At 33.1% G+C, this 21,321-nt stretch overlaps 1 protein-coding gene across 5 annotated transcripts in view; it reads right to left on the reverse strand.

Moving 5' to 3' along the window:
* mtd (mustard) overlaps positions 1 to 21,321 on the reverse strand; it is a 2,476,738-nt gene that overhangs the window by 1,762,530 nt on the left and 692,887 nt on the right. For all 5 annotated transcript variants that reach the window (XM_067759877.1, XM_067759878.1, XM_067759880.1 and 2 more), the window contains one exon: positions 3,939 to 4,042. In XM_067759877.1, the coding sequence (XP_067615978.1) occupies positions 3,939 to 4,042 (104 nt within the window). The remainder of the gene's footprint in view (positions 1 to 3,938; positions 4,043 to 21,321) is intronic.

Consider the following 21,321-nt stretch of genomic DNA (forward strand, 5'->3'; position numbering starts at 1 on the left):
TTGGTTTATTGACGCAAAATATAACTTTAGAAAAAAAAATTGTAAAATGGGTGTGACACCTACCATATTAAGTAGAATGAAATGAGAAAGTTCTGCAGGGCGAAATAAAAAACCCTTGAAATCTTGGCAGGAATACTGTTCGTGGTATTATATATATAAATAAATTAGCGGTATCTAACAGATGATGTTCTGGGTCACCCTGGTCCACATTTTGGTCGATATCTGGAAAACGCCTTCACATATACAACTACCACCACTCCCTTTTAAAAGCCTCATTAATACCTTTAATTTGATACCCATATCGTACAAACCCATTCTAGAGTCACCCCTTGTCCACCTTTATGGCGATATATCGAAAAGGCGTCCACCTATAGAACTAAGCCCCACGCCCTTTAAAAATACTACTTAACACCTTTCATTTGATACCCATATCGTAAAAACATATTCTAGAGTCACCCCTGGCCCATCTTTATGGAGATATCTCGAAAAGTCGACCACCTATAGAACTAATACCCCCTCCCTTTTAAAAAGACTCATTAACACCTTTCATTTGATACCCATATCGTACAAAAAAGGTCTAGAGTCACCCCTGGTCCACCTTTATGGCGATATCTCGAAAAGGCGACCACCTATACAACTACCACCACTCCCTTTTAAAACCCTCATTTATACCTTTAATTTGATACCACTATCGTACAAACACATTCTAGAGTCACCCCTGGTCCACCTTTATGGCGATATCTCGAAAAGGCGTCCACCTATAGAACTAAACCCCACGCCCTTTTGAAATACTCATTAACACCTTTCGTTTGATACCCATATTGTACAAACGCATTCTAGAGTCACCCCGGGTCCACCTTTATGGCGATATCTCGAAAAGGCGTCCACCTATAGAACTAAGGCCCACTCCCGTTTTAAAATGCTCATTAACCCCTTTCATTTGATATCCATATCGTACAAACAAATTCTAGGGTCCCCCTGGTCCACCTTTATGGCGATATCTCGAAACGGCGTCCACCTATGGAACTAAGGATCACTCCCTTTTAAAATACTCATTAACACCTTTTACTTGATACCCATATCGTACAAACAAATTCTAGAGTCACCCCTGGTCCACCTTTATGCCGATATCTCGAACAGGCGACCACCTATACAACTACCAACACTCCCTTTTAAAACCCTCATTAATACCTTTAATTTGATACCCATATCGTACAAACAAATTCTAGAGTCACCCCTGGTCCACCTTTATGGCGATATCTCGAAAAGACGTCCACCTATAGAACTAAGCCCCACGCCCTTTTAAAATACTCATTAACACCTTTCGTTTGATACCCATATTGTACAAACATATTCTAGAGTCACCCCTGGTCCACCTTTATGGCGATATCTCGAAAAGTCGACCACCTATAGAACTAATACCCCCTCCCTTTTAAAAAGACTCATTAACACCTTTCATTTGATACCCATATCGTACAAAAAAGGTCTAGAGTCACCCCTGGTCCACCTTTATGGCCATATCTCGAAAAGGCGACCACCTATACAACTACCACCACTCCCTTTTAAAACCCTCATTTATACCTTTAATTTGATACCACTATCGTACAAACACATTCTAGAGTCACCCCTGGTCCACCTTTATGCCGATATCTCGAAAAGGCGACCATCTATACAACTACCACCACTCCCTTTTAAAACCCTCATTAATACCTTTAGTTTGATACCCATATCGTACAAACACATTCTAGAGTCGCCCCTGGTCCACCTTTATGGCGATATCTCGAAAAGGCGTTAACCTATAGAACTAAGCCCCACGCCCTTTTAAAATACTCATTAACACCTTTCGTTTGATACCCACATTGTACAAACATATTCTAGAGTCACCCCTGGTCCACCTTTATGGCGATATCTCGAAAAGGTGTCCACCTATAGAACTAAGGCCCACTCCCTTTAAAATACTCATTAACACCTTTCGTTTGATAGCCATATTGTACAAACGCATTCTAGAGTCACCTCTGGTCCACCTTTATGCCGATATCCCGAAGAGGCGACCACCTATACAACTACCACCACTCCCTTTTAAAACCCTCATTTATACCTTTAATTTGATACCCATATCGTACAAACACATTCTAGAGTCACCCCTGGTCCACCTTTATGGCGATATCTCGAAAAGACGTCCACCTATAGAACTAAGCCCCACGCCCTTTTAAAATACTCATTAACACCTTTCGTTTGATACCCATATTGTACAAACGCATTCTAGAGTCACCCCTGGTCCACCTTTATGCCGATAACTCGAAAAGGCGACCACCTATACAACTACCACCACTCCCTTTTAAAACCCTCATTAATACCTTTAATTTGATACCCATATCGTACAAACACATTCTAGAGTCACCCCTGGTCCACCTTTATGGCGATATCTCGAAAAGGCATCCACCTATAGAACTAAGACCAACGCCCTTTTAAAATACTCATTAACACCTTTCGTTTGATACCCATATTGTACAAACGCATTCTGGAGTCACCCCTGGCCCACCTTTATGCCGATATCTCGAAAAGGCGACCACCTATACAACTACTACCGCTCCCTTTTAAAACCCTCATTAATACCTTTAATTTGATACCCATATCGTACAAACACATTCTAGAGTCACCCCTGGTCCACCTTAATGGCGATATCTCGAAAAGGCGTCCACCTATGGAACTAAGGATCACTCCCTTTTAAAATACTCATTAACACCTTTCATTTGATACCCATATCGTACAAACAAATTCTAGAGTCAAACCTGATCCACCTTTATGGCGATATTCCTAAATGGCGTCCACCTATAGAACTATGGCCCACTCCCTTTTAAAATGTTCATTAACCCCTTTCATTTGATACCCATATCGTACAAACAAATTCTAGGGTCACCCCTGGTCCACCTTTATAGCGGTATCTCGAAAAGGCGTCCACCTATAGAACTAAGACCCACTCACTTTTAAAATGTTCATTGCCCCTTTCATTTGATACCCATATCGTACAAACAATTCTAGGGTCACCCCTGGTCCACCTTTATGGCGATATCTCGAAACGGCGTCCACCTATGGAACTAAGGATCACTCCCTATTAAAATACTCATTAACACCTTTCATTTGATACCCATATCGTACAAACAAATTCTAGAGTCAACCCCGATCCACCTTTATGGCGATATCCCTAAATGGCGTCCACCTATAGAACACCCACTCCCTCATAAAATACTCTTTAATACCTTTCATTTGATACACATGTCATACAAACACATTCCAGGATTACCCTCGGTTCATTTTCCTACATGGTTATTTTCCCTTATGTTGTCACCATAGCTCTCAACTGAGTATGTAATGTTCGGTTACACCCGAACTTAACCTTCCTTACTTGTTTTAATATATCTTCTTTTTCTTTCTTTTTTTCCGTTTCTCATTACTTTTTACGTAAGAAAATTTAGTTTTGCCATAGGTGTTTGTCACTTTTAAATACTTTTTAAAATTGTTTGTGCTAGTATGAATATTTTGATGAAAGATTACTCCTCAATTATTAAAAAAAAGAGCTGCAGGTGAAACTCCATACCACGGTGGCTTCGGCATATTTTGACCCATATTTCTTCAGGAGTGCTGAAAGTTTTTTATTTACATCTGCAAAATATCTTGTTAAATCAAATATTGTGCCTTCGCATCGAATAGGATCAAACCTTCAAAGAGCGGAGCGTCGATAATGAACTGTGGTGGATTGGGAATTTGCTGGTAACACGGTTTGCCAGCATTGTTTTTTCTAATTTCTTCATTTCCTAGACACATTTATTAATAAAATCTAACAATAACTTATGATATATCTATTTTATTTTTTGGGCTTGAAAACGAAAAATTTACTTACTAAAGAATTAAGAAAAGGATATGCATATCATACTCACTTGTCAACCTGTCGACACATTCGAAACGTCCTTCCACTTTGGAACGTAGTGAGTACAAATCAAAAGGAGTAGTAAGACCATGATCAACGCTACGTGATTTGCTTCTGTAAGAGAGAAACGGAAAATAATAAGAATTAATTTCTATATTTAAACGGTTTTATTTAGCTTGACTTGAACGGCCGGGCGAACAGAATTTTGTAATTGAAATTTAAGTAACTTCCCGATAACCTACAAGCTATAAACTTGGAATATAGTTCAGAACCCGATTACAAGCAATAATAAGAAGAAAAAACTCCGATAGGTGGCGCATGGATTGAAATATTTCAAAAAATCGTATTTGTGGCCCAATTGGTCATATTTGGAACACATAATACATTATACATGAATAGAAAGCGGCCTGGGAAAAAATCGCCGCTAGGTGGCGCAAGGATCGAGATATTCAAAATAAAATCGTATTTGCTGTCCGAATTGCCTTATATTTAAAACACATAATACATACATGAATAGAAAGCGACCTATGAAAAAAATCGCCGCTAGGAGACGCAAGGATCAAGATATTCAAAAAAATCCTATTTGTGGTCCGATTTGGCTCATATTTGGAACACATAATACATTCACGAATAGAAAGCGGCCTGTGATGTCCGATTTGGCTCATATTTGGATTATGTATTGAAGACTTAAGTATGTACCCACAAACAAGGTCAAACCACTAAAATTACGGACTTTTACCTGCCTCAGTCGCCCACACAAATCGATTAGTAAAACCCACCCTCGGTTATGAATGAGCACACAGCACATACAAATAACTAAATATACAGAAGCATCAATTTTGACAATACCTGTTCATGTACCTACGAACTATAAATACAGGACAAACGAAAACAACAGATCATAACGAAAATCGACACGGATGATGGCACAAAGCCGAAACCGGGTTGTCTCGAAACCAAATTTGACAAGGTATGACGGAAAATTGTTCCAATATAAATCAAATAATAGGCAATTAAATAAAGACTAAAAACTTGAAAATAAAATAACTTAAAAAAAAAATGTTTAAATTAAACGGTTCTATTGAAAACAATATTTACATGAAGTAATAATAATATTAAAAGCTAGAAAATAATTAGGTAAGTCCTAGGTACTAGTCATCACACTCTTCATCAATCTAGGGCGTTGATCAGACAATTAAATAAAAGCGTTGGACGCGTCAAATTTCTATTGATAGTCATATGTAAGACCAACTGAACCTTAATAAAGTTATGCTACGCCTCACATTTTTAGAAATCACATGCGTCCAATGCTTTTATTTAACTGTCTGGTCAACGCCCTAGGTTGATGAGGAGTGTGATGACTAGTACCTAGGACCCTCCTAATTATTTTCTAGCTTTTAACTTTATTATTACTTCATGTAAGTATTGTTTTCAATAAAACCGTTTAGCTTAAAATTTTTTTAAATTATTTTATTTAATAAATCAGTATCTACATTTTTTTTATCTACATATGTATGTATATTTTTTCTATAGTTGTTGAGGTCAACAGCCGCAAAATTTACCAACAGGCAGACGTAAAATTTTTAGCATTTCGTATTCTTGGCAGATTTCAAAAAGCCCTGTGCGTTATGCGACCTAGAATATATACACAGTAGGTTAGGTTAGGTTGAACTGTCCGGTCAATAAAGACCTCACATAGACTGAATGTGTCTATAGTGTCACCAGAATTTGTTTGACGACCAATCGGAAGAACCCCAGTCATGTGCCAGGGTATATGTTATAGAATAACTCCGTACTCTTGGCAAATACTAGCAGTTTTCGAGGACCCAACTTAATTTCCGCCTGGAGATCTGGCAACTCTGCCGCCCCTAATAGCTTGGGCCTTGACCTGGCGAGCACAGGACACGAACACAGAATGTGCTCAACCGTTTCTTCCTGGAGCTCACACTGCTTGTGGCTGACGAGGCCTAACTTATAAGCATGTGACGCCTTAAGTATTCCACGCCATTCCTGCTTGACGGATCATATGTAACTCCTGTCCCCTTTTCATTTCTCCCAAACGGATTGGGACGTCTATCGTTGACTCAGCGATTGTTGCATCCTCCTTTGCCAACTCATCGACCTTTTCGTTACCTTCTATCCCTTTATGACCGGGAACCCAGTAAAGATGTATGGTCCGGCCTGAGCGAAGTTTTCCAATGCTTCTTTGCATTTCAGAACACTGTGAAGTACTGTGTGAGATTATTGCCTTAATCGCAGCCTGACTATCAATATATAAATTGACGCGACTGCAGCTTAAGCACGCCTCCTCTAGAGATTCTGCTGCTTTATTCACTGCTATAATTTCCGCCTGAAAAACGCTGCAGTAATATGGCAGCCTGTAGGATCTACTTATTTCTGGGTCCACACAGTAAACAGCAGACCCAACCCCTTCCATTAATTTGGAACCAGCCGTATATACGTGTATAGTACGGCGGCCACCGAGGTGTGATGGTAGCGTGCCCCGCCTACCACACCGTATGCCCTGGGTTCGCACCCCGGGCAAAGCAACATCAAAATTTTTGAAATAAGGTTTTTCAATTAGAAGAAAATTTTTCTAAGCGGGGTCGCCCCTCGGCAGTGTTTGGCAAGCGCTCCGGGTGTATTTCTGTCATGAAAAGCTCTCAGTGAAAACATGTAGGCCCCGTCCGGCCAATTTGTAGGGAAAATCAAGAGGAGCACGACGCAAATTGGAAGAGAAGCTCGGCCTTAGATCTCTTCGCAGGTTATCGCGCCTTACATTTATTTTGTATTTTTATGTTCTGCCATTTCTGCACCCCAGCACCAACCCTCCGTCTCAATTGTGGCGCCAATATCTCTTTCGAGGCTCAGGCACGGGAACATATATTCCGTTTGCCCGATATTAGATGGCGCTATACTGCTGTGGCCATAAGGCCTGCACTCAAGCTGCCCCGAGGCCTTAAGCCTTGTTTCCGTTGCTAACGCGATGTTTTTGTCCGTTAGGTCTGCAGTTGGTATGTGTAGAATGGCATCAAATGCTGCTGTCGGGGTAGTTTTTAAGGCTCCCGTTATGCTAATAATTGATTCTCTGCAAACCCTCTCAAGTTTTAGGTATACGTACCTTTTGTGTGGTTGTCCACCAAACAAGAACCCCATAGTAAAGCATGGGCTTGACAATTGCCGTAAAAAAAAACAACTATGTATGAAATAAAAAAACAAAAACAAAAAAATAACGGGATTGGCCTGGTTTCATCGGGCCACTTGAGGGCAGTGCGCTGCCACAACGTCCGAGAAAAAAAAATATCCAATGACAGAGTTTGGGTGATAGGCCCCACGTGCATCCTAGCATCCTCTTGCATGCATAGTTTGCCGCGGAGGCTTTCTCCACTCTCTCTTCTACATGGAGTTTCCACGACAACTTACTATCTAGGATAACTCCTAGATAATCCGAGTTTAGGTTCAGTCCAATTAGGGACCTTATACTTCCCAGTAAATAATACTAGATCGGTTTTTTCCGCGTTGGTGGTTAATCCGACTCCAGATGCCCAGGCATGTACATCCCGAAGTGCCTGATCCATCAGAGAGCTGATTGTTGTTAGACATCTGCCGCTTATGATGACAGAAACGTCATCTGCATATGCCGTAAGTTTGACTGATCCTCCGACTAAGCAATTGGTTTATAATCAACGTCCACAGCATTGGTGATAAAACCTCACCCTGCGGCGTTCCTCAGTTTACAGATTTCGTTGCCTCGCACAGACCCCATTTCGATGTGATCATTCTGCAGCTTCCATAATCGTTCTACCTGCCATCTGCAGCATAGCAGGGAATATCCCATCTGGGCCCGGCGATTTGAACATAGCAAACGTTTTTATTGCCCATTCAATTTGGTATCTGTCACCAATCTTGGTACCTCTCGCTCCGTACTATGACTGTAGACGTGGTAACACAACTCTTCCGCATCATCTCCCGATGGAAATTGTGTGTTAAATAGTGTCTCAAGCGACTCTTCACTACTGTGTAACCATTCCCTGTCGTCCTTTTTTCAGTCCCTGTACTGTCTCTCCTTTAGATAGGACTTTTCTCAGTCTCGCCGTTTCTCTGGAGCCTTCTATGTCGGCACAGAAAATCTTCCATGAAAGCCGTTTTGACCTGTTGATTTCACGTTTTTAGATCCTCAAAAGATGTCTGTATTCGTCCCAGCACTCCTCGCTTTCCGCAACTTTTGCCAGCTGCAAAATCTTTTTTATGTTCTCTCTAAGAAGACTCAGCTCCTTACTGTTGTTGTTGTAGCAGTGCTTCGCCCCTCCTAATAGTTGCGACCGATCATAAATTGCCATCAATATCCTCAAACGGGAGTCCAAGGAAACTTACTGTTTCAACAGGGGTGGACCATAATGAGAGGGGTGTTAGAGGCGTTGGTTCCACATTACAACTAAAGAGATGGTTGGTGTCATGTGGGGACACATTGCAAGCGGGGCATACATTTTGTATGTCGGGGTTTATTCTGGTTAGGTAAGAGTTTAACCTTTTACAGTATCCAGAACGAAGTTGAGTTAGAGAGACTCGCGTTTCCCCTTGAATCTTCTCAGAAAACAAGCTCTGTTGTACGCAGTTGTCAGCGCCTTTGATGAGAAGTTGTTGCACTCCTCCAACTCCTCTGTGGTGGTATCCTCTTTAGGATGCCCAAGTCTTCCTGATGCTCCCTTATGAAATTTGTACCAGTCCGTTGCCCTAGGGGTTTCAAAGGGTTTCCCGTTCTCTACCCTCTTTAGGGGGATTCTGAAGCTGATATATGCATGGTCTGAGAACGATGACCTGTCAAGGACTCTATAATATATCGTGCTAAAAGCTCAATGTGATATCGAGCACATTACTTGACGTAGGATCAGCATATGTAGGCATCCTACCCCTGTTGGCCACCTGTAGACTAGTCTGTAGTATGTACCAAAAAAGGGACTCACCTCTATCATTAATTTTTTCCCCAGAATATTTCTTACAATGAAAATTTTTGATAGATAAAATGAAAATCTAAAATCATTTTTTCTATGAATATAAGAAAACATTTCTCATACAAAGTTATTTAAAATTTATAGTAATAACTAACTAAACAATTACAATTAAAATTAATCATAATATAACTTCTCCCTCATTTAAATTAAAATACACCTGTATTTTATCAACTATTAAATATGTTTATAATACAACAATTAATAATAATAAATTTGAAATTCATAAATTTAAAAATTAATTAATCTTTATATTTTAATATTTGATTTTAGCGACCTTTATACGTTTAAATGTAAAGTTTTTATTTTGCCGGCTCTAGGTCAAAAGTAATAAAACGATTTGACTTTTTTATTTTCCCAATATATTTCGATCACCTTCGGAGATCTTCATCAGGGGGCTACAACAATAATAAACAATTCAGCTTAGTTTGTAATAACTAACAATAATAACTAAATAAACCATCCTATGTATATAATCATATTCATATTTATATACATACATACATTTATATTTTTATTTTGCTAATCTGCATCCGTTCGGTTCGCCATGTAGCTTTGAACTAATTTTCCACGATTCTAGCAGGTGTCTGTAGATATGTGAGCAGCCGTCGGTATCTATTTTATAGTTAAGTCTCTTGTTTAATGGTTTGCTTGTTATGTGGAGCATTTCTAAAGTGAAGCGTTTTTTGTAATTTTGCTCTGTTTGAAGTATGCTCACGGCTTCGAAATCTGGTTGATGACCGCTCTCGGCACAGTGGGCCGCAAGTGCAGTTTTTGCGTGTTACTAGCTGCTCTGCATTTTATATCAGATCGGTGGCCTGATATCCTCGTTTTCAATTTATTCTTAGTTGCACCTACATACTCTTTGTTACATTTATCGCTTTTATTTCCAGCGCATGTAATTTTGTATACAATGCTGGACACGAGTGATGCAGTGTTCCACCCTGAAAACAAAAGAAAAATAGCAAATATACTAAAAATGAATGACTTCCCTCATGGAATTATACGGAGGATGATAAAATCTTACAGTGAAATAAAAATACCCAAACACGGAGAAAAAACAACTACAAAGTACAAATCGATGTTATATATACCAGGCTTCTCCGACAGATTAAAAGGTTCCGACATATGTGACAGGGAAAGCATCAAAATTGCACATAAACCAGCCTATACGACGAATATTTTCTACAACAACATGAAAAGTAAAGTAGCATTATTAGACAAAAACAACATTGTATACAAAATTACATGCGCTGGAAATGAAAGCGATAAATGTAACAAAGAGTATGTAGGTACAACTAAGAATAAATTGAAAACGAGGATATCAGGCCACCGATCTGATATAAAATGCAGAGCAGCTAGTAACACGCAAAAAACTGCGCTTGCGGCCCACTGTACAGAGAGCGGCCATCAAACAGATTTCGAAGCAGTGAGCATACTTCAAACAGAGCAAAATTACAAAAAACGCTTCACTTTAGAAATGCTCCACATAACAAACACACCAATAAACAAGAGACTTACCTATAAAATAGATACCGACGGCTGCTCACATATCTACAGACACCTGCTAGAATCGTGGAAAATCAGTTCAAAGCTACATGGCGAACCGAAGGGACGCAGATTAGCAAAATAAAAATATAAGTGTATGTATGTATATAAATATGAATATGATTATACACATAGGATGGTTTATTTAGTTATTATTGTTAGTTATTACAAACTAAGCTGAATTGTTCATTATTGCTGTAGCCCCCTGATGAAGATCTCCGAAGGTGATCGAAATATATTGGGAAAATAAAAAAATCAAATCGTTTTATTACTTTTGACCTAGAGCCGGCAAAATAAAAACTTTACATTAATCTTTATCTATTTCTTTAGTATTAAGAATGCCTCCAAATTTCAATTTCCTTTTTATATTCGAAGGGTGAATGTTATCTAATTTGTGAAATTTATATTTGGGTTCTTGTTTATGTTTAATTGATTTATAATTTTTAATAAATCCTTGTTTCCTACTTTCAACGTAATTTTCTTTTTTTTGTTTATTTTTTCAATATATATTTTTTTTTAATATATTTTCATGTATTTTTATTTTATTACATTTTCCAATTTCAACATTTATTGGATTTTCTTTTATTATAGAATGAAAACTATTGTTATAAAATTCAATTGATTTACTTACTTTATCTTTAATATTAAAAGCATTATGTTAATAATTATGTATAATAAATGGACATCATTCTTATTTTCTCCGAAATCGTATTATGTAACCTCTCTATATCGGCATTACCTGTATGGTTATTTGATGTAACTAAATGTAACTCAATATTTCCATTCATCAAATAATTTTTTATATATATACTTTTGAATTCATTATCACAAATAAATTTCTGAAAATGTCCACGTTGAGATTTATAAAGTCTTAATTTTTTAATTATAGTTTGATTATTCCTATCTTCTAAATAATAAGCTGTTGCAAATTCAGAAAATCTATCAATAAAAGTTAAAAAAATTGATTTAGAATTTGTATAAATATCCATATGTACAATTTGTTAAATATCAGTTGGTGTTTCCGTTAATTTGAATTTGTTCTAAATTGGATTTCTATATTATTTCGTCCTACTACAAACAGAACAATTATTAATATATTTATGGATTAAAACTTTCAATTTCGGTATATAAATTAATTTTTTAAGTCCCTCATAATTTTCAACTACTCCTGTATGTCCTGTCTTATTTTTATGATAATTATGTATATATTTGTAAGCATCCTTTTCTGTTTCAATGTCTTTAGCATAATATGAACATCGGAAAATTTAATATTATTATTATGTTTGTACATTTCAATAATCTTATTTTTGAAAACATTATATTTACTATTATCTAATTCACAAAATATTCAATATTTAAATATTTATCAATATTTCTTCGTAATATATTTTCAAAGAATTTAGAAAAATCTTTGTTTTATTATGTTTAATTTCTTTTTCTTTTCGTTTATCATCTGTCAATATTATTTGTACTTGAAATCTATTTACTACAGTATCTAATATTTTTATAAAAATGTTACTATTATCTTCTTTAGAATTAATTGTTTCTAAATCGTCATTTACATTATTTAATAATAACCCTCTAGAAATCGATAACACATTGATTTCATTTGTATTTGCATCTATTCTACTAAGAAAATCAGCTACTTGATTTCCTTTACCTTGAATATAATTAGTGTTATATTAAATTCACTTAACTTTACTAGCCATCTAAAAAGTCGCGGATTCATAGCTTTGCCTTGATATTTTAAGAAAAGCCATCGTAGAGGTTGATGATCTGATAAAATTTCAAATTTTGTACTATAAAGATATGGTCTAAAATAAGTCGTTGCCCAAACAATTGCTAAAGGTTCTTTTTCTGTAACTGAATTATTTTTTTCATGATCATTTAATGTTCTACTGGCATAACATATAGGATGTTGATTCTGTTGTAAAACAGCACCTATTGCATTAGCACTTGCATCAGTAATAAGTTGAAAAGGTTTGGTAAAATTTGGATACTTAAGTACTGGGTCTTCCGTTAGTAATTTTTTTAACTTTTCAAAAGCATTAATATAATTGGAATCGTTTAAATCTAACTTCATGTCCTTTCTTAAATACTTTATTAACGGATAAGCTACCTTTGAATAATCTTTAATAAATTTTCGATAATAACCTGTTATACTTAAAAATGATTTAATTTGTTTAACTGTTTTTGGCAAATCAAGTTTTAAAATTTGATCTATTTTAGCGGGATTTGGCTTAACTCCTTCTGATGTTAAGACATGTCCTAAATACAATGTTTCTTTTGCAAAGAATTTACATTTATTGATTTGAGTTCGAAGATTTGCTTCCTTTAATTTTTGGAAAACCTTTCTTACGTCATTTACATGCTCTTGGAAACTAGTTGAAATAATAAGTACATCATCTAAATATACAACAGAAATTTTAGTATTTGCAAATCCTTCAGAACAAAATTAATAAGCCTTTGAAATGTTGCAGGAGCATTTTTAAACCGAATGGCATACGGACAAATTCATAATGTCCGTATGGAGTAGAAAAAGCTGTCTTTAATCGATCTTCTTTTTTAACTAAAATTTTGTGAAATCCTTTTGCTAAATTAATAGTTGTAAAATATTGTGAACGCCTTAATTGTTGTGTTATTTAAAGCCCTATAATCTATAACAATTCGCCACTGTTGTTCCCCACTATTATCTACTTTTTTAGGTACAATCCATAAAGGGCTATTGTAAGGAGAATTACTCTCCTTTATTATTGCCTGATTCATCATCCAATCAATTTGTTTGCAAATTTTCTTCTCATGTAGTTCTGGATATCTGTATAATTTTGAATTTATAAGTTTATCTACTGTTGTTCGAATTTCATGTTCAATTAAATATGTATTAGTTAAAGGTTGTCCTTCTATATAAATTAATTCTTTAAATAATGTCAAAATATTTTTTTAAGCTTTTTGTGTTTCAATATTTAAGTCTTTAAATATACATTCAATAACTTTTTTATCTACATTACAAACTTCTAATTGGTGAATTTCATTATAAAAATATGGACACGATTGTAAAAAATTTATTATGTTACCATTTATAGTAACCGTCTCATTTTTCATATCTATTATTGCTTTCATTGGCTTTAAAATATTTTGTCCTATTATTGCATCAAATTGTTTTTCTTTAAAATCGGTTAATTTCCACGACATCGTCCCTTTTTCATTAAACTCTTTTGGTAACTCAGTAATAATTTCATATCTAATAATAGTTGAACTATTAATAGAAGAAAAACAAATACTTTTATTAAGCAAAACTCTGCTGTATTCAGGTAATGTTTCTTTATTTAAAAGTGATGTTGTTGAACCTGTACCTATTAATGCTCTTAATTTATTATTGTTTATTGCTAATTCTATTATTGGTAATGATTTTCTGACGCTGTTAAAAAAAATTTTAATCTGAAGGTTTTGGTAATACTTTTTTGAAAGATTAATTAATGATCTATTTCCATATCGTTATTATTATCAATATTCGAGTTAGCATTATTATATCTGTTTCTAAATTGGTTAGTATTTTGATATTTATTACAATTAGAATTATTATTTGAATTATAATTAGAATAATTATTATTATGCAAATTATAATTGGAATTATTATTTCTACAATTATTTCTATTATTTTAATTTTGTCTATTTCTATTTGCTAAATAATTGGGAGGATTTTGTCTTGAATATCCCTGGAGTGGTTTCTTCGAACTATTTACGTCACTTAAAGTTGCAGTTGGACAATGATTAGGATTATTAAAATTATAATTTGATCTTTTATTAAAGGATACGGAACTATTTTCAAATGTATAACTCATTTTATTTTCATGATTTCTAATTAAACCCTTCAAGAAAGTTAAGGCATCTCTTAAATTATCAAAATTATTGTTTACAATTATAGATGCTAAGCTTAAATCTATATTATTTAAAAATGTTTTTAATATAACTTTTTCTACGTTCTGAGGACTAAATTCAACCGGCTTTTCTCGTCAAATTCGTATTTCTCATTAACTTTACACAAATTTCCACACATTTTATTAAAATAATTTTGTATTCCGCAATATTTAATAGAAAATGCTTGTTGATAAAGAGTAGGATAAGACTCTTTAATTCTGAAATTTTTAATTAACACTTTTTAGTGGCTTCCCAAATTGGGTTCGGCCCTAAAATCCTAATTGTATTAAGAGCTAAGCCTTAAATTTCATTTAGAATTACTCTATAATAAATATAATCTTTCATTTGCTGTTCCGTATTACATATAGATAGCACTGATTCAACTTCCCTAATAAAAGAAGTTAATGCATAATTACCGTCACCTCTGAATTCTTTAATGTGCTGGGCATCCTTGAGGATATCTTGAAAAGTTAATTGTAAGGCCATTTTTATATTTTTGACTATGATTTGATTGTAGATCGATTTCTTTTGCAATGGCTTTTGTTTGATGGGTGTAGTATATTGAATTTCTTCGTTTTTTGGTTATCCTAGTCTGCAATGGCTTTTGTTTGATGGGTGTAGTATATTGAATATCCTTTTTTTTTTGGTTCTCCTAGTCTGCGTTTAGGTTTTCAAATTGCGCTATAAAATTTTCTTTTTGATTGTAGATACAATTAGCTATAAAATGTTCTTTTTGATTAGAGATAAAATTTGCTACAAAATGTTCTTTTTGATTGTAGCTATAAAATTTGTAATCTGCTTTTAGGCGTTTTTATATCGCTTGTATAAATCGTTTTTTAAAAAACGACTTTGGTTGACCTTGAGTTTATGTTGACCCGTAGACTGCGCCAAATAAATTTGTAGATATATTTTTATATATTTGTTTATTAAAACTATTCTTTTCAAGAATATATCTTACAATGAAAATTTTTGATAGATAAAATGAAAATCTAAAATCATTTTTTCTATGAATATAAGAAAACATTTCTCATACAAAGTTATTTAAAGTTTATAGTAATAATTAACTAAACAATTACAATTAAAATTAATCATAATATAACTTGCGCATTCGCAACCGCGCCTATGACCAGCCGTCCTCTGCACCCTTCTTGATCCTCCAGCCTTTTGAACTCCTCTGGTGGAGCTTCCACGTCATGAGCCATGTAGCAGGATGCCAGGATAAGGGAAAGTTCTTCCCTTCCCTCTATTGCGACTACCGCTAGGTCTCCGGTGCTGAAGTTAGATAGAAACCTTTCCTCCAGATGAGAGCCATGGCTCCTGTATCAGCGCCACATCAAACGAATCCCCACCAATAAACAAGAGACTTAACTATAAAATAGATACCGACGGCTGCTCACATATCTACAAACACCTGCTAGAATCGTGGAAAATTAGTTCAAAGCTACATGACGAACCGAACGGACGCAGATTAGCAAAATAAAAATATAAATGTATGTATGTATATAAATATGAATATGATTATATACATAGGATGGTTTATTTAGTTATTATTGTTAGTTATTACAAACTAAGCTGAATTGTTTATTATTGTTGTAGCCCCCTGATGAAGATCTCCGAAGGTGATCGAAATATATTGGGAAAATAAAAAAAATCAAATCGTTTTATTACTTTTGACCTAGAGCCGGCAAAATAAAAACTTCACATTAATCTTTATCTATTTCTTTAGTATTAAGAATGCCTCCAAATTTCAATTTCCTTTTTATATTCGAAAGGTGAATGTTATCTAATTTGTGAAATTTATATTTGGGTTCTTGATTATGTCTAATTGATTTATAATTTTTAATAAATCCTTGTTTCCTACTTTCAACGTAATTTTCTCTTTTTTTGTTTATTTTTTTAATATAATTTTTTTTTTTTAAATATATTTTCATGTATTTTTATTTTATTACATTTTCCAATTTCAACATTTATTGGCTTTTCTTTTATTATAGAATGAAAACTATTGTTATAAAATTCAATTGATTTACTTACTTTATCTTTAATATTAAGAGCATTATGTTAATAATTATGTATAATAAATGGACATCATTCTTATTTTCTCCGAAATCGTATTATGTAACCTCTCTATATCGGCATTACCTGTATGGTTATTTGATGTAACTAAATGTAACTCAATATTTCCATTCATCAAATAATTTTTTATATATATACTTTTGAATTCATTATCACAAATAAATTTCTGAAAATGTCCACGTTGAGATTTATAAACTCTTAATTTTTTAATTATAGTTTGATTATTCCTATCTTCTAAATAATAAGCTGTTGCAAATTCAGAAAATCTATCAATAAAAGTTAAAAAATTTGATTTAGAATTTGTATAAATATCCATATGTACAATTTGTTTAATATCAGTTGGTGTTTCCGTTAATTTGAATTTGTTCTTAATTGGATTTCGATAGTATTTCGTCCTACTACAAACAGAAAAATTATTAATATATTTATGGATTAAAACTTTCAAATTCGGTATATAAATTAATCTTTTAAGTCCCTCATAATTTTCAACTACTCCTGTATGTCCTGTCTTATTTTTATGATAATTATGTATATATTTGTAAGCATCCTTTTCTGTTTCAATGTCTTTAGCATAATATGAACATCGGAACATTTAATATTATTATTATGTTTGTACATTTCAATAATCTTATTTTTCGAAACATTATATTTACTATTATCTAATTCACAAAATATTCAGTATTTAAATATTTATCAATATTTCTTCGTAATATATTTTCAAAAGAATTTAGAAAAATCTTTGTTTTATTATGTTTAATTTCTTTTTCTTTTCGTTTATCATCTGTCAATATTATTTGTACTTGAAATCTATTTTCTACAGTATCTAATATTTTTATAAAAATGTTACTATTATCTTCTTTAGAATTAATTTTTTCTAAATCGTCATTTACATTATTAAATAATAATCCTCTAGAAATCGATAACACATTGATTTCATTTGTATTTGCATCTATTCTACTAAGAAAATCAGCTACTTGATTTTCTTTACCTTGAATATAATTAAGTGTTATATTAAATTCACTTAACTTTATTAGCCATCTAAAAAGTCGCGGATTCATAGCTTTGCCTTGATATTTTAAGAAAAGCCATCGTAGAGGTTGATGATCTGATAAAATTTCAAATTTTGTACTATAAAGATATGGTCTAAAATAAGTCGTTGCCCAAACAATTGCTAAAAGTTCTTTTTCTGTAACCGAATAATTTTTTTCATGATCATTTAATGTTCTACTGGCATAACATATAGGATGTTGATTCTGTTGTAAAACAGCACCTATTGCATTAGCACTTGCATCAGTAATAAGTTGAAAAGGTTTGGTAAAATTTGGATACTTAAGTACTGGGTCTTCCATTAGTAATTTTTTTAACTTTTCAAAAGCATTAATATAATTGGAATCGTTTAAATCTAACTTCATGTCCTTTCTTAAATACTTTATTAACGGATAAGCTACCTTTGAATAATCTTTAATAAATTTTCGATAATAACCTGTTGTACTTAAAAATGATTTAATTTGTTTAACTGTTGTTGGCAATTCAAGTTTTAAAATTTGATCTATTTTAGCGGGATTTGGCTTAACTACTTCTGATGTTAAGACATGTCCTAAATACAATGTTTCTTTTGCAAAGAATTTACATTTATTGATTTGAGTTCGAAGATTGGCTTCCTTTAATTTTTGGAAAACCTTTCTTACATCATTTACATGCTCTTGGAAACTAGTTGAAAAAATAAGTATATCATCTAAATATACAACAGAAATTTTATTATTTGCAAATCCTTCAGAACAAAATTAATAAGCCTTTGAAATATTGCAGGAGCATTCTTTAAACCGAATGGCATACGGACAAATTCATAATGTCCGTATGGAGTAGAAAAAGCTGTCTTTAATCGATCTTCTTTTTTAACTAAAATTTGGTGAAATCCTTTTGCTAAATTAAAAGTTGTAAAATATTGTGAACGCCCTAATTGCTATGTTATTTAAAGCCCTATAATCTATAACAATTCGCCACTGTTGTTCCCCACTATTATCTACTTTTTTAGGTACAATCCATAAAGGGCTATTGTAAGGAGAATTACTCTCCTTTATTATTGCCTGATTCATCATCCAATCAATTTGTTTGCAAATTTTCTTCTCATGTAGTTCTGGATATCTGTATAATTTTGAATTTATAAGTTTATCTACTGTTGTTCGAATTTCATGTTCAATTAAATTTGTATTAGTTAAAGGTTGTCTTCTATATAAATTAATTCTTTAAATAATGTCAAAATATTTTTTTAAGCTTTTTGTGCTTCACTATTTAAGTCTTTAAATATACATTCAAGAACTTTTTATCTACATTACAAACTTCTAATTGGTGAATTTCATTATACAAATATGGACACTATTGTAAAAAATGTATTATGTTACCATTTATAGTAACCGTCTCATTTTTCATATCTATTATTGCTTTCATTGGCTTTAAAATATTTTGTCCTATTATTGCATCAAATTGTTTTTCTTTAAAATCTGTTAATTTCCACGACATCGTCCCTTTTTCATTAAAATCTTTTGGTAACTCAGTAATAATTTCATATCTAATAATAGTTGAACTATTAATAGAAGAAAAACAAATACTTTTGTTAAGCAAAACTCTGCTGTATTCAGGTAATCTTTCTTTATTTAAAAGTGATGTTGTTGAACCTGTACCTATTAACGCTCTTAATTTATTATTGTTTATTGTTAATTCTATTATTGGTAATGATTTTCTGACGCTGTTAAAAAAATTTTAATCTGAATGTTTTGGTAATACTTTTTTGAATAATTAATTAATGATCTATTTCCATATCGTTATTATTATCAATATTCGAATTAGCATTATTATATCTGTTTCTAAATTGGTTAGTATTTTGATATTTATTAAAATTAGAATTATTATTTGAATTATAATTAGAATAATTATTATTATGCAAATTATAATTGGAATTATTATTTCTAAAATTATTTCTATTATTATAATTTTGTCTATTTCTATTTCCTAAATAATTGGGAGGATTTTGTCTTGAATATCCCTGGAGTGGTTTATTCGAACTATTTACGTCACTTAAAGTTGCAGTTGGACAATGATTAGGATTATTAAAATAATAATTTGATCTTTTATTAAAGGATACGGAATTATTTTTAAATGTATAACTCATTTTATTTTCATGATTTCTAATTAAAACCTTCAAGAAAGTTAAGGCATCTCTTAAATTATCAAAATTATTGTTTACAATTAAAGATGCTAAGCTTAAATCTATATTATTTAAAAATGTTTTTAATATAATTTTTTCTACGTTCTGAGGACTAAATTCAACCGGCTTTTTCTTGTCAAATTCGTATTTCTCATTAACTTTACACAAATTTCCACACATTTTATTAAAATAATTTTGTATTCCGCAATTTTTAATAGAAAATGCTTGTTGATAAAGAGTACGATAAGACTCTTTAATTCCGAAATTTTTAATTAATACTTTTTAGTGGCTTCCCAAATTGGGTTCGGCCCTAAAATCCTAATTGTATTAAGAGCTAAGCCTTGAATTTCATTTAGAATTACTCTATAATAAATATAATCTTTCATTTGCTGTTCCGTATTACATATAGATAGCACTGATCAACTTCCCTAATAAAAGAAGTTAATGCATAATTACCGTCACCTCTGAATTCTTTAATGTGCTGGGCATCCTTGAAGATATCTTGAAAAGTTAATTGTAAGGCCATTTTTATATTTTTGACTATGATTTGATTGTAGATCGATTTCTTTTGCAATGGCTTTTGTTTGATGGGTGTAGTATATTGAATTTCTTCGTTTTTTGGTTATCCTAGTCTGCAATGGCTTTTGTTTGATGGGTGTAGTATATTGAATATCCTTTTATTTTGGTTCTCCTAGTCTGCGTTTAGGTTTTCAAATTGCGCTATAAAATTTTCTTTTTGATCGTAGATACAATTAGCTATAAAATGTTCTTTTTGATTAGAGATAAAATTTGCTACAAAATGTTCTTTTTGATTGTAGCTATAAAATTTGTAATCTGCTTTTAGGCGTTTTTATATCGCTTGTATAAATCGTTTTTTAAAAAACGACTTTGGTTGACCTTGAGTTTATGTTGACCCGTAGACTGCGCCAAATAAATTTGTAGATATATTTTTATATATTTGTTTATTAAAACTATTCTTTTCAAGAATATATCTTACAATGAAAATTTTTGATAGATAAAATGAAAATCTAAAATCATTTTTTCTATGAATATAAGAAAACATTTCTCATACAAAGTTATTTAAAGTTTATAGTAATAATTAACTAAACAATTACAATTAAAATTAATCATAATATAACTTCCGCATTCGCAACCGCGCCTATGACAAGCCGTCCTCTGCACCCTTCTTGATCCACCAGCCTTTTGAACTCCTCTGGTGGGGCTTCCACGTCATGGGCCATGTAGCAGGATGCCAGGATAAGGGAAAGTTCTTCCTTTCCCTCTATTGCGACTACCGCTAGGTCTCCGGTGCTGAAGTTAGATAGAAACCTCTCCTCCAGATGAGAGCCATGGCTCCTGTATCAGCGCCACATCAAACGAATCCCCCTCAAGAGACAGGAGAAGCTCGATCGATGCCACTTTACTGTGTTGTAGGTGTATCTGTAAGACTCGCAGCGCCTTTGAGTTGTTTGTCTCCCACCATATTATTCGCCACTACCCTCACGCAATGCATTTTTCCGCTGTTTTCCGAGTCTGGAGTTTCCTTTCTCCCTCCCCTGTTCCAAGCGTCTTTGTTAGACTTGTAATGTAACTGCTTGGTCTGGGGCGAGAAGGGTGGCGGGTAGGCATGGTGGTAGCCC

The sequence above is a fragment of the Eurosta solidaginis genome, chromosome 1 (genome assembly GCF_040869045.1).
Source record: "Eurosta solidaginis isolate ZX-2024a chromosome 1, ASM4086904v1, whole genome shotgun sequence".
Classification (NCBI taxonomy): domain Eukaryota; kingdom Metazoa; phylum Arthropoda; class Insecta; order Diptera; family Tephritidae; genus Eurosta; species Eurosta solidaginis.